Source organism: Boleophthalmus pectinirostris, unplaced genomic scaffold (genome assembly GCF_026225935.1).
Source record: "Boleophthalmus pectinirostris isolate CB_2022bp ecotype Guang Dong unplaced genomic scaffold, ASM2622593v1 HiC_scaffold_1, whole genome shotgun sequence".
NCBI lineage: Eukaryota > Metazoa > Chordata > Actinopteri > Gobiiformes > Gobiidae > Boleophthalmus > Boleophthalmus pectinirostris.
The window spans coordinates 4,122,863-4,137,372 of NW_026570970.1; the positions used below are offsets into that span (position 1 = coordinate 4,122,863).

At 41.2% G+C, this 14,510-nt stretch overlaps 1 protein-coding gene across 1 annotated transcript in view; it reads left to right on the plus strand.

The window, feature by feature from the left end:
* LOC110159958 (indian hedgehog B protein-like) overlaps positions 1-10,762 on the plus strand; it is a 47,698-nt gene extending 36,936 nt beyond the window's left edge. The window contains exon 4 of the mRNA XM_055152200.1: positions 10,106-10,762. Coding sequence (XP_055008175.1) covers positions 10,106-10,755 — 650 coding nt within the window. The 3' untranslated portion in view covers positions 10,756-10,762. The remainder of the gene's footprint in view (positions 1-10,105) is intronic.
* The last annotated feature ends 3,748 nt before the right edge of the window (positions 10,763-14,510 follow it).

Consider the following 14,510-nt stretch of genomic DNA (forward strand, 5'->3'; position numbering starts at 1 on the left):
ATTTATTTATGCTTTTTCAAAATATAAAAGACAAATTACATATAGATGTATAATAGTCAAGGCTGGTATTCAATGTAAATAGTTCACAATTTACACACCTTTAAAAACAGAGAAAAACAGAAAAAGTGCCTATAAAAAAGGCCAAAGACAAAAAAACAAAACAAAAAACACACAGAATATGTGTATAATAATAATAATAATAATAATAATAATAATAATAATAATAATATTATGTCAATCACTTGATACCCATGAATTCATGCTATAGGACAACGCAGCTCATAGGGTCACCTCCAACGTCAGAGACAATAAAATAATCAACTAGAAAAGCAGTCAGAGAGCGCAGACTCCGCCAAGGACTACAGTCCCCCTCATATTAATTGTGTTTTCCATAAATATTTGTCTCGTATCTTTCAATTTGGAATATGAAAGAGGATCCCATTGTCCATCCCTGAGTCAAATTTCATGGGGTTTGGTCAATAATTAACCCAGATATTGAGAAACAAACTTTTTGGTCCCATTTACCACAATGTTAACTAAAATGTCAAAGTGATCCAGAATCCAGGATTTCTTCCGGATCACCCCCAAAATGAAATCAGTTCTTCCTTTTCACATTTCCAACAAAAAATTTCATCAAAATCGGTCCATAACTTTTTGAGTTATGTTGCTAACAGACAAACAAACAAACAAACAAACAAACAAACAGACAAACAGACAAACGCCGGCAAAAACATAACCTCCTTGGCGGAGGTAATAAAAGGTAACCAAGCTTCACTAAATTTAGAGCCAGAGCCTTTGAGAAAGTGTCTTATTTTTTCCAGTTTCATAAATGAAAGGGCATCTTTTATCCACTGGGAGTGAGTGGGGGGGGAGGACAGCAGCGTAAGAAAAGCCACCAGGTAAAACAGGGTGAGGAGGAGTGACCGGCTGGAAGAATCCCAAACTCTAGCATTGCAAACAACTGACAGAGACTCAAAATAGTATTTCAATATGTTGATAATGCAGGACAGGTTAGAAACATGTGAGTGAGATTTGAATTTATTTGAATTTATTTGTTTGGAGGATAAGCCCCTTGAGATGTGTCACCATCTCGTTTTCGAGGGGGTCCTCATAAATAAATACAACAACAAAAGACAGATACAGTAGGACAGACAGTAGGAGACATAAGTTCAAATAAGCATCAAATCAACACAAACACAAACACACAGTCACACACACTTGACTGTTTCACACATAAAACAAATTTGAAAGAAAAAATAAATAATAATAATAAAAAACACAGTTCAAAAATAATCACAGAATACAACAAAATAAACAACAAAATTCAACAAAATAATCAAAAACAATTACATGGGTTATGTAAATATTGAACCAGATCATTTTTAAATAAAGAGACAGAAGTTAGATTTACATTTTACAGTTAGGATCAGTGCCTGGGAAGATTGGGGCGAGTTTACTCTTTGACCAGTGCACTCTATGCTCTAATACAGGTTTGATATGATCTCACGGCCCAAATATAATTATATCACGGGCCAAATTTGGTCCCCGGGCCTGAGTTTGAGACCAAAATGCCGAGGCTCAGGACTGAGTTAGCTCTGTCTGTTTATATAAAGAGTCTGCACCAGAGTTTGTTTGCATCCACAGGACCTCGTTCAGAAAAAAAAAAAACAACAGACTTTTGATTTGATACTTTTGCAGTAGTGTCACGCCGGGGTGCTCTACATGCATGTTTGTGGTGGAATGTTCTGCGGTTGCCGTGGTGACACAAGGCAAACGTCAGCAAACACTGTCAATTTTTTTTTCTTTTTAAACTGTCTGAAAACTCAATAAATATGACAAAATTGATTTAAACAGCACATTTTCAGAAGCCTGTGATCATTCCAAACGTTCATGGTCGTGTTTAGAGTTTGACTTTCAACAAAAATGTGAGAGTGACTCACTGAAAACTGTAATTTTACGTGTGTGAGACTTGTTTGTTTAACAGCAGAAACCATCTCTCCTGTTCTCCTTCCAACAAACTCAGCTCTTTATGGTCAGATTGTGTAAAAATAAAGCTCAGATTAAAGTCTAACGGAGCTTCAGCTGGAATCTGAACAACACGGATGGAAACTCTCTGCTTCATTCATAGTCTGAGGTTTTTGGTTTGACGTGAGCTCCTCATTGGTGGATCATTTACTCGGAGCCGCTTATGCAACGCGGAACTGTTTTATATTGTGACGACTCGTAACGTTCTGAGTCAAACCTGAGCACGGACTCAAACTGCAGACGCGATTATTTTCCACACGTTTATTCAAGTTTAGTTCTTAAAGTTTCATTGTGTAACTTTTCTGGTGGAGAGTCTGCTACCTCAGTGTTTCCCAAACTTTTTTTTTTTACTGGGGATCCTTGTTTTAAAAGTCACAAACCTTTGCAACTCAAGTCAATAGGCATAAATTATTGAACATTATTGAACATTAATGAGGATATTTTGTTGTTGACTGAGTAATTGTCTCTCTGAACAGTTAGTATTACCGTATTTTTGGGACTATAAGCCACACCGGATTATAAAACGCATTACGCGAAATAAACAAACGACACTTGAGATTTGAGACATTTTTATTTTCTACAAGGACGATTCAAATAAACATGGAGTAATAAAGTGTTTATTAATGCAGCTTTGAAACATTTGTTTACGTTTTACAAAAACAAAACTTAAAACCACATGACTCATTTGCATAAACTATAAGCGAGGAAAAAACAAAACTGCTCACTAAGGAGCGGTCGGTCAGGTTATGGGTCAGATCTGTGAAGAGGCGAGCTTGTCCTTTTTCAGTGTAGTTTTGAGCAATAAAAACACATTCATTCATTGAATAAATATTTTATTTTTAATTTTAATACCTGGACTGAACCTGAACTGAACCAGGACTAAACCTGGACTGAACCTGGATTAAACCTGGACTGAACCAGGACTAAACCAGAACTAAAACAGGACTGAACCAGGACAGAACCAGGACTAAACCCGGACAGAACCAGGACTAAACCAGGGCTAAACTAGTTTCGGAACCAGACCGGGACTGAGACCAGGACTTAGACTGGGACCAAGGACTGAGTCTGGGACCAGGACCGGGACTGACACCAGAATTGAGACCAGAATTGAGACCGGAACCAGACCGGGACCAAGACTGGGACTGAGACTGGGACTGAGACCGGAACCAGACCAGGACTGAGACCAGGACTGGGACCAGGACCGAGCCTGGGACCAGACTAGGACTGAAAACGGTTTAGTCCTGGTTCAGTCCGGCAGTTTAAGTCACGTAAACGGCCGTTATCTGTTTTTTTTTTTCCATTTTTTACTTAAACACATAATTGAAAACTGAAAAAAACAAATCATTTTCTTTTTTTTTCATTTTGGTTTTGGAGACAAATAATGAAGAAAATAGTTGCATTTTTTTGTTTCTTATTTTTGCTTTTATTTTGAAAAACAAATGAACAAATGCCACACGGATTCTTTAGTTTTTTTTGTGTTTTTGTTCTTTATCACGTTCAGTCCGAGGCCTCGTCTTGACCCGGGGTTTAATATTGCGAGGGGGCGGGGCCTGCGGTTGCCACGGCAGCCCCGCACAAACAATAGCGGCGCACATTCCGAGCGGCGGTGTCCGTGCCGAGCGCCCGGGGCCCGCTCCGGCCGCCGCTCTGTCAGATCATTAACCCCGGCTTTGTCTCACTCAGACCTTATCTCCATCTTATCGCCTCCTCGCCCTCCTTCTCCACACACACCTTGGACAAATATTTGGCCTCGAGACTCCTTCAGACTTGTTTTATTCCAGGCCAGTTTAACGCGGCTGAAACTCTGACGCACGGTTCAGGTGAAGTTAAACGTACAAAAAAAAAAAAAAAAAGAAAAGAAAGAAAAGGGTGAAAAGGTAGAAAGTGAGTCACGGGTTTAAGAAAAGCGACGCAGGACGGATATTTTCAAGATCTACTCAGGACTGAACCAGGACTAGACAGGACTGAACAGGACTGAACCAGGACTAGACCAGGACTGAACCAGGACTGAACCAGGACTAGACCAGGACTAGACCAGGACTGAACCAGGACTGAACCAGGACTGAACCAGGACTAGACCAGGACTAGACCAGGACTGAACCAGGACTGAACCGGGACTAAAACCAGGACTGAACCAGGACTGAACCAGGACTAGACCAGGACTGAACCAGGACTGAACCAGGACTAAAACCAGGACTAAACCAGGACTGAACCAGGACTAAACCAGGACTAAAACCAGGACTAAACCAGGACTGAACCAGGACTAAACCAGGACTAAACCAGGACTGAACCAGGACTGAACCAGGACTGAACCAGGACTAAAACCAGGACTGAAACCAGGACTGAACCAGGACTAAACCAGGACTGAACCAGGACTGAACCAGGACTAGACCAGGACTGAACCAGGACTGAACCAGGACTAGACCAGGACTGAACCAGGACTAAACCAGGACTGAACCAGGACTGAACCAGGACTAAACCAGGACTAAACCAGGACTAAACCAGGACTGAACCAGGTCTGAATTATCTGAATTATTTATTATTTATTTGGTGCTTTTTTTGGTTTAAAGACTTGAAACGACTTGAAGCTCAAAGCAGACGACTTGGACTTGACTTGGACTTATGGGCCAGTGACTTGAGACTTGACTCGGACTTGTCTGTATTTGTCTTGGGACTTGACTCGGACTTGAGATCAAAGACTTGAGAGGACTTGAAAAGCACTTTTAAATCTGAATTATTTATTATTTATTTGGTGCTTTTTTGGTTTAAAGACTTGAAACGACTTGAAGCTCAAAGCAGACGACTGGGACTTGACTTGGACTTATGGGCCAGTGACTCGAGACTCGACTCGGACTTGTCTGTGTTTGTCTTGGGACTTGACTCGGACTTGAGGTCAAAGACTTGAGACTTGAATTTGGTACTTTTTTGGTTTAAAGACTTGAAACGACTTGAAGCTCAAAGCAGACGACTCGGACTTGACTTGGACTCGACTTGGACTTGCCTGTGTTTGACTTGGGACTTGACTCGGACTTGAGACCCGCAAAACAAACACTCTGTCCCACTTCTCCTATGCGATATTTTCTGCAATCAAACCGTTTTTACAAATTTTCCCGTACCGTTTTTTCCCGTGTACTTCTCGAGCCGTGTACTTTCTGATAGCAGTACTTCGCGTGTACTTTCCCGTGGTGACCCGGCCGTGCTCTGATACAATCGGCTGGTTACACATTAGCCCCGTACGAGCGCCGTTCCCCGCCACCGCGTCTTACAGGGACTATTTCTTCTCGCAGTTCACTCAAATGGAATGCGTGATACGTCCCACTTTTACACACGTTTTATTTAATATTTTATACCGAGTTACGAACCAGACGGTGTGGTCAAACATCAGCTGTTATGGTTGGGGTTTATTGACACGGTAAAGGTAAAGTAGTAGTAAAAAAGTCGTATTCAAGTAGTAAAAAAATACCTGAACTGGGGCAAAGGTCAACGGCAGGAATCTTTATGAATGCACTGTACAATGTGTGTTCTGACAGACCTGGAGATGTGTTTTTTTGTCTCGTTCACACACGTTTAACGCACAAACCGTGTAGATTTATGCCGAGTTTTTCTCTCAAACAGAAAACTGTGAGTGACAACTTGTGATGTCACGTGGTAAAAGGATAAAGAAGTGCTCCTCCGCGGTTTTAAACTCGACACAACTTCACTAAAATCATCTGGAAAAGGAGCTGGTTAAATTAAGCGTGAAAAAATGACCACTTCATGACATCACAAGATGGAACGGAGCATTTTGAGCTTTGGAGATGCAGACAGACTAATAATCAGGTTCTACGGAAGCCGAGAGGGGTCACAACAAACGCAAATGTCGCGACAAATACAAACGCGACAACACAACCAAAAGCCACAACACACCAAAAAAAGCCACAACGGAAGTGACCGCGGGAATCTATTTTAAGGCAAACGCCGCAACAAATACAAACGCCACAACACAAACGCAAATGCCACAACACATTAAAAAGCCACAACACATTAAAAAGTTGTGGCTTTTTTTGGTTTGTTGTGGCTTTTTGTTGTGTTGTTGCATTTGTATTCCTTGCGGCGATTGCGTTTGTTGTGGCCCCTCTCCGCTTCCGTAGGTTTCCCACGGTCATGGAAATCCTGGAAAAGTCATGGAAATTTGTAAGTTCACTACCAAAGTCATGGAATTTTAGTATCTCTTTCAAGCAACTCCAGTGTTCTGTTAAGTTCTCATGACACTGTTCTGATTGTTTCTGAACGTCTGCGCCTTTTGTTTAAAAGATGACAATTTAAATGCACTGACAGCAGAGGGAAATATTCGTTTCTCAACATACCCGACTATGTTATGTAAGCACGTTTTGATCGCGATTTTGATTTGTGTGTCAATTATTATTATATAAATAAGTATATTTTATTTAAATACAGAGATTGTAGAACAGTTGGATATATAGTTTATTTTGGATACATTTATGTTTTTCTGTCTTATTTCGTGTTCAAAGTTTATTTTATTCATTTTATGTTTTATATATCGCAAAACTGCTCTAAGGTTCAGGTTTGTAGCCTGAATTTATTTTCAATCTGAACGTTTTGCATAAATCATCAATTACGAAGTGTTTTTTGAGAGAGAATTGCGTCATGTAACTTAGGTTACGTTTACACGGAAACGAATCACCGTATCAGAAACGATCTGCGTCCACACTCGTCGTTTCTGTATCCATAAGTCTTCCTTATCCACACAGCTTTGAGCACATTTGTTTATGTTTTACAGAAACAAAACATAAAACGACATGACTCATTTGTATAAACTGAGCCTCAAAAAAACAGCTCTTTCCTTGTGCGCTGATGTGGTTCAGCTTCTGTCGGACTAAAGGACACGACTCAGTGGAATATGAGTGTTCTTTCTGTGACAGAGGGGTGTTCTGCTGATGGTGAGTCTGTTCTGTGTTTCTGTCACGTTGGAGATGGTTCATGTGAAACTTTTCAGAGATTATACGTCTGCAGGTCGTCCACACAGACACACGTTTATATAAATGGACAGATATTCTAGCCTCTTAGTGTTTTGGCGGTGAATTACTTCGGGGTGCACAGATCTACATCAGAGTATCAGTGTTTTCAGGCGTCCACACGGTGCCGAATCAGATCTGTACGAACATGAATTCGTGGGAGCTGGAGGCACCAGATCGTTCTGCCTCTGGAGCCGTTTTCCATCGGATTAATGTGAACGAACACTGCATCCACAATGAAAACGACTCGAATACGAACTAGTGTGGACGGGGACTAAAAAATAATCATTTCAATAGTCAAGATTTCAATATTGGCCAAAATAATCTTGATAATTTTTCCATAATCGTGGCTTAGTTCAGTTGAATTTGTGAATTCCAAGACTGTAAATAATCCAGATGATTCTAGTGCAGGTGTGTGGAGTTTAAAAACACAGTGGAGCTTTTCAAGTATCACCACATGATGTCACAAGGTGGAACAGAGTGTTTTCCGTTTGAGAGAAGAATTCAAAACACAAAAAACACAACTCCTGGTCTGTTTTTGACGAGAAAACTACATTATCTCATAGATTATTAGAAAATTGCGTAACCTGGGCCCTTTAAATCTAAACTAATATTGTTGAAGTTGAGTTGAAGTTACGTAAACCCGAGTTAGACGTTTGTTTTTGCAGAGTCGAGCGCAGGTGAGTCAGACAAAGGCCAAACTACGGCAGCGTTACTCTCGCGGTGATTAAGGCTAAACGGGGTGAAAGGTCACGGAGGGGTCAAGGGTCACGGGGTAAAACGGAATATCTGAGGATCAACATTTTGTCACGTTTTCAAAATCCGCTATTATTCTGAACTGACTTTTTGAACTTTTATCCAAGTTTATGGAGATGTCCCACAGGTGCCACGTTTACATGAGAGCCTTTTTATTCCAAATAAAAAGTAATTCCACTTTAAAAACACCATGTAAACACTTAAACTCCTAATGAAAATGATTATTCGGGATTAAGTTTAATTCTGAAGTAAGTGGGTGGTTTATTCTGATTTTAAAGCCAAATTAATTTATTCCTGGTGCAGTAGTCGCCCGATTGCGCTTTGTGGACACCCTGCTCCACGGGCTCAGGGTTCTCTCTCTCAAGTCATGATTAGTCTTGATTTAGGCCTGGTTTAGACCTGGTTTAGTCCTGATTTAGACCTGGTGTAGACCTGGTTTAATCCTGGTTTAGTCCTGATTTAGTCCTGGTTTAGACTTGGCTTAGACCTGGTTTAGACCTGGTTCAGTCCTGGTTCAGCCCTTGTTCGTTCTTGGTTAAGTCCTGGTTCAGACCTGGTTTAGTCCTGATTTAGAGCTGGTTTAGACTTGGTTTAGACCTGGTTTAGACCTGGTTCAATCCTGGTTCAGTCCTGGTTTTGTCCTGATTTAGTCACAAATCACGTACATCCACTTTCAGCATTTTTCTCTCTCTCAAAAAAAAAAAAAATTATATTTTACACAAAACTTTCAAATTAAAAATAAATTCAGGCTACAAATATGAACCTTAGAGCAGTTTTGCAACATGCAACATGAAATAAGAAAAACATAAATGTGTCCAAAATAAACTATATATTCAGCTGTTCTACAATCTCTATATTTAAAAAATCAAATAAATATACTTATTTATATATAAAAAAAATCAAAGAATAAAGTTTGTTAACCTCGATTATAGAGTTTGGAGATTGTTTCAAAGAGAATATCTCAGGAGGAAGATGTTGCTCGTGTGGGTAATAAGGAAGTGCCTGTTTTGAACCTTCTGCCCCCGTGTGTGTCGAGTCTGATCCAGATAAGAGGTCCTTGGCTCTGAGGCAAAGTCTGACTTTTACAGACCTGCTGCTATTGACCCACAATAGCCCACAAGAGTCCACAACAGTCCAAAACAGTCCTCAAACAGTCCAACAACAGCCCACAAGAGTCCAACAACAGCCCAGAACAGTCCAACAACAGCCCAGAACAGTAACAAAACAGTCCAACAACAGTCCAAGAACAGTCCAAGAACAGTACAAAACAGTCCAAGAACAGTCCAAGAACAGTCCACAAACAGTCCACAAGAGTCCACAACAGCTCACAACAGTCCAACAACAGTCCAAGAACAGTCCTAAATAATACAAAACAGTCCACAACAGTACAAAACAGTCCAAGAACAGTCCAAGAACAATCCAACAACAGTCCTAAATAGTACAAAACAGTCCAACAACAGTCCAACAACAGTCCTAAATAGTACAAAACAGTCCAACAACAGTCCAAGAACAGTCCAACAACAGTCCTAAATAGTACAAAACAGTCCAACAACAGTCCACACAACAGCCCACAACAGTCCACAAAAGTCCACAACAGTCCAACAATGGTCCAACAACAGTCCACAACAGTCCACAACAGTCCAACAACAGTCCAACAACAGTCCACAACAGTCCACAACAGTCCACAACAGTCCACAACAGTCCACAACAGTCCACAACAGTCCACAACAGTCCACAACAGTCCAACAACAGTCCACAACAGTCCACAACAGTCCACAACAGTCCACAACAGTCCACAACAGTCCACAACAGTCCAACAACAGTCCACAACAGTCCACAACAGTCCACAACAGTCCACAACAGTCCACAACAGTCCAACAACAGTCCACAACAGTCCACAACAGTCCAACAACAGTCCACAAACAGTCCACAACAGTCCACAACAGTCCACAACAGTCCAACAACAGTCCACAACAGTCCACAACAGTCCACAACAGTCCACAACAGTCCACACAACAGTCCACAACAGTCCAACAACAGTCCACAACAGTCCACAACAGTCCAACAACAGTCCAACAACAGTACAACAATGGTCCAACAACAGTCCACAACAGTCCAACAATGGTCCAACAACAGTCCACAACAGTCCACAATTCATTGTACAGGGCAAAGCATTTTGTGCACATGGCAATACGCACTTTAAATCTTAAAACTAGTGAGTATGTTAAAATGTTTGTCCGCTGTAGTGCAAAAGTCAAACTACAGCTCTGATTTTAAAATAACTTCCTCTCTTCTTCGTATCTCCTCAGAGCATTCGGTGGCGGCCAAGACCGGCGGCTGTTTCCCGGGCGACGCTCTGGTGTCTCTGAAGGACGGCGGGACGAAGCTCATGAGCGAGGTCGTCCCCGGAGACCTGGTGCTGTCCTCCTCCTCCTCGGACGGGCGCGGACCCCTCACCTTCAGCCCCGTGCTGTCCTTCATCGACCGCCAGCCCCACGTCAACAAAACTTTCTACGTCATCCGCACGAGCGACGGCGCCAGCATCTCCCTCACCGCCGCTCACCTCATTTTCGTGTCGGACTGCGCGCGCCGCTCTTTGAGGACGGTGTTCGCCAGCGACGTGGAGCCCGGACAGTGCGTGGTGACGTCACGGGGGGGCGGGGGGGAGGGCGTGGCCGTCGTGTCCTCGGTGACGGAGCGGAGGAGCCGGGGCTTGTACGCGCCGCTCACCCAGCACGGCTCCATCGTGGTGGACCGCGTGCTGGCGTCGTGCTACGCGGCGCTGAACCGGCCGCGGCTCGCTCACTGGGCGCTGGCTCCGTTCAGACTCCTCCACAGCCTCGTCCCGCCGCCCCAGACCCAGAGCGTGGGCGTGCACTGGTACCCGCGGGCGCTGCAGTGGCTGGGGCGCTACCTGCTCCCCGCCGGACACTTCCATCCTCTGGGGATCGAGGCGTAACCGCGGCGACCGGACGCAGAGCGAGGACGGGTCGAAAAGTCCAGTAAAGGATCGTTATGGGACACTGCGTACATTCCTGTCACATGACCTGGTGCACTGTGGAACTTTTTGATTGGGGGTCCGTCGCCTGCTTTGCTTGTTGCTATGGAGACATCGTTGATCTGCCTGGAATGTTCCGCAGTATGGACACAAGATACGTTTATCGTACAGTGGAAATTTATAGAAAACAATAACATCTTAAGGAGAGAAGCAAGAAGAAGATCCCCTTCCAGAAAAGTTTTTTAAAGGTGCATTGTGTAACTTTCTTGGTGGAGGGTTCATCACCTGCTCGTTTCTATGGATACGTCATTGCTCTGCCTGGAATGTTCCACAGTGTGACATTAAACAGCTTTACTTTACATTTAAAAAAAATAAATAAAAAAAACCCTCAAAAACAGGTGTTCTGACCAGAGGTGGGACCAAGTCGTTGTTTTGCAAGTCTCAAGTCTTTGATCTCAAGTCCGAGTCAAGTCCCAAGTCAAATATTGGTCCAAGTCGAGTCTCGAGTCACTGGCCCAGAAGTCCAAGTCAAGTCCAAGTCGTCTGCTTTGAGCTTCAAGTCGTTTCAAGTCTTTAAACCAAAAAAGTACCAAATATAGCTTCGATTTTTGGAATTTATATGAATTTTACGATAAATTGTACTTTTAAAAAAAATCATAAAATATTTATATATGAGTATTTAAGAGTTGTAGAAATTAATTTAATTGTTTTTCATCTTTTTAAATGTCTTCACAAGCTTTTAAAGTGAATCATTATGGTCCGAGTAGAACAAATTCAGATTTAAAAGTGCTTCTCAAGTCACAGGCCTCAAGTCTTAGTCCATTTTATCAAGTCAAGTCTCAAGACCTAAAAATAATGACTTGGTCTGGTTTGGTCTCCATGAAGATAAAAAAGGTTTAATGCCATACTGTGAAACATTCCAGACAAAGCAATAATATCTCCATGGAGAAAAGCGTTCGACGGATTCTCCACCAGAAAATTCACAAAGAACAAAAGTCAAAAGTTTGGACACGTTCTCTCATTCAACGCTTTTTTTTTCTTACTTCTTTTCTTTCTACATTTTAGATCAAACAGAAAACATCAAATAAAAAAGCAAGATACATGGAATTATTTAGTAAAGAAAAATGGAAAAATAAATAACTTTTCTTTTCCGCGTGCACTGTGCGATATTTTCGATCGTTTCACTCAGCTCCAGCTCAAACTGTACGACAAAATCACAGAGTTTAAAAGTTCACAGCTCTTCTTCCGAGCAAAACTGGATTTCAAACAGGTTTAATATTAATTTTTGTTTGTTTCAGTTTATATTTTGTCTTATATGTACAGTAAGTCGTACGTCAAACTGTAAACTTGCTGTTCATACTTTGGTTTTCTTTCTTGGAATTCTGTCGTTGTTTAATCGGGTTTGGCTTTATAAGAACTTTTTACTTAAAGCCTAAACCCTTTCGGTTATGATTCATGAGTTTGTAGTCTGTCTTTTGTTTTGTTATGTAGTGCTGCAAAATGACCGAATAAAAAAAGAAAACCTAAAAACTAAAAAAAATAAATTAATTAATTCTTGTGATCTACAATTGCCGATCAGGAGCTGGTCATGCGGTATTAATCGGTTCTCGTTTCCTCATGTTTGATCCCAAAAACAGTCGCACGAGTGAAAAATCGGCTCAAAAAGAGCCAAAAATCGCACAGTGTACGCCCGGAATAATTTCATTTCTTATGTACGTTTATAAAATATAGGAAATACACAGCAAAAAACAAAATCTAGTCAAGTTGAGACAACTTAAATTAAGAAAGTTTTATCATGATTTGAGTCAGTTTCACTTGACAAGTAAAACTATCTGCCAGTGGAACAAAACTTTTTGTACTTAAAATATGAAAATACATCTTGCTACACTTAAAAAAAGAAATAATAAAATACTTACACTTAAATACTTAATGTAAAAAACAAAATTGAATGTTGCTTGAATTTTTTATATATGTAGTATGTAGTATATAAAAAAGAAACATTGAATGAGAGGTTGAGTCCAAACTTCAGTCCGGTCGTGTCTGTGCGTTATATTTATGGATTGTGTGATTGGTTCACTGTGCACCTCAGCCGCTGGTCCCATAAACCAGACTCACTGTTTTGTAGAATATAAAGGGAAAGATGTTGGTTCGCCAGGCTCTGATTCTATGATTCTATGATTCTATGATTCTATGATTGGGGAGTATCATTGGACTTTTAAAATAATGTTGTTCCTTCGTCCAAAACAAAACAAACCTGCAGTGTTTGGGTTCACGTCTCGGGTGTCAGTCCTCTCGTGTTCTATCACTCCGTTTCAAATTACCCAAGATTGTTTTGTTCTCGAAAATAAACCCCAAAGTTTTCTGCGCAGTTTTAGGTTCACAAGTCATCGCGGGATGTTTTTTGGGTTTTTTTTCTATGCGTTTCTTAAGTCAAATTACGTTCACTAAAACTCCGTGCGTGCTGATACTTTGAAGTTGACGTCATCAACATTCTCGGGGGGTGTGAGGCTAACAGGAGCTCTGTTACTTGAGTTAGACTTAATTCCAAAACACACGGCAAACCCGCGCTCACCTTCAGTAAGGACAATGTCCTCAGTGCTCTGCATTGTTTTTATCTCCATAAACTCACGGAGGAGCACGGATCATAAAAGGACACGCGTCTGCCTCACTGTTTAATAGATATTAATGCCGCTGGACTTTTTTTCTCCACTAAAAGTGTTAGCACATGTAAACAAACAGCGCCGTGTGATGACATCATCAGGCCGTGGCCCGGTTCAGATGTGCAGGTTTGAGAGCAAAACATAAAACCCACAATAATCGAGCTTGAGCACGACACGGGTCTAAAGTCCTAGTGTGAGTCGCCCTTAATGTCACTACAAAGTTTATAGAAAACACTTTCTCTACACAGACACAACTTAGCAGATCAAAATGATGAAAAGACATTTCTCCCCGTTTACCGTGTGCGCTGACATTCTTGCTGTGATGTAAATCTAACCGACTCGTTCTGCACCGAACCAGCCCGAGTTTGTGTTTCAGAATCCTGATTTGATTGGCTGTTCCACTGCACTTTCTCACGGTGGACTTCCATTTTCCTCGAGTCCCGAGCGCAGTAGAATGCAGCATCCAAACTCCCCCAAACCTGACGTCACTGCAAAGTCTCAGGAGCAGCACGTCGCTAAAATGCTGCTTTTATTTTATTTTTTTCCTTGTTTAAGTCCCACTCTAACAGAAAATGGCCCTGTGTAATATGGGCCCTTTAACTGAAGTTGCTGCCCACATGATCAACAAAACGACAGCTCCATCGTCTTCCACGTGTCCTCAGCGAAGGACGAATCGCAGTTTAAGCTAGCACTGTGAGATTTTTGTAAACATTAAATTATCTGGACAGATCTCGTTATGGCATCGGAACCGCAGTGTTTTGTCCTCTTGTACAAAATTGTAAATGTAAGTTATTTTTGTATCTGAAACCAAAATGAAGTCTTTTGTGTTTGTATTACGTCTGGAACATCATACTTTAATCAGATTTTGGAATTTTAAACGCCGCCGAATTTCTCACTTTCAATTTTTTTAACTGTGACAAAACATGTTTGAATTTTTTTTTTTATTCTGAAAGGCGGTTAATTAAATTTACAAAGTGAAGATTTTCAAAGTGTTTAAAATTTTACATAAATAATATCACCTTTTAAATTTTCAGCACAAATATTTTCAAGCCTTAA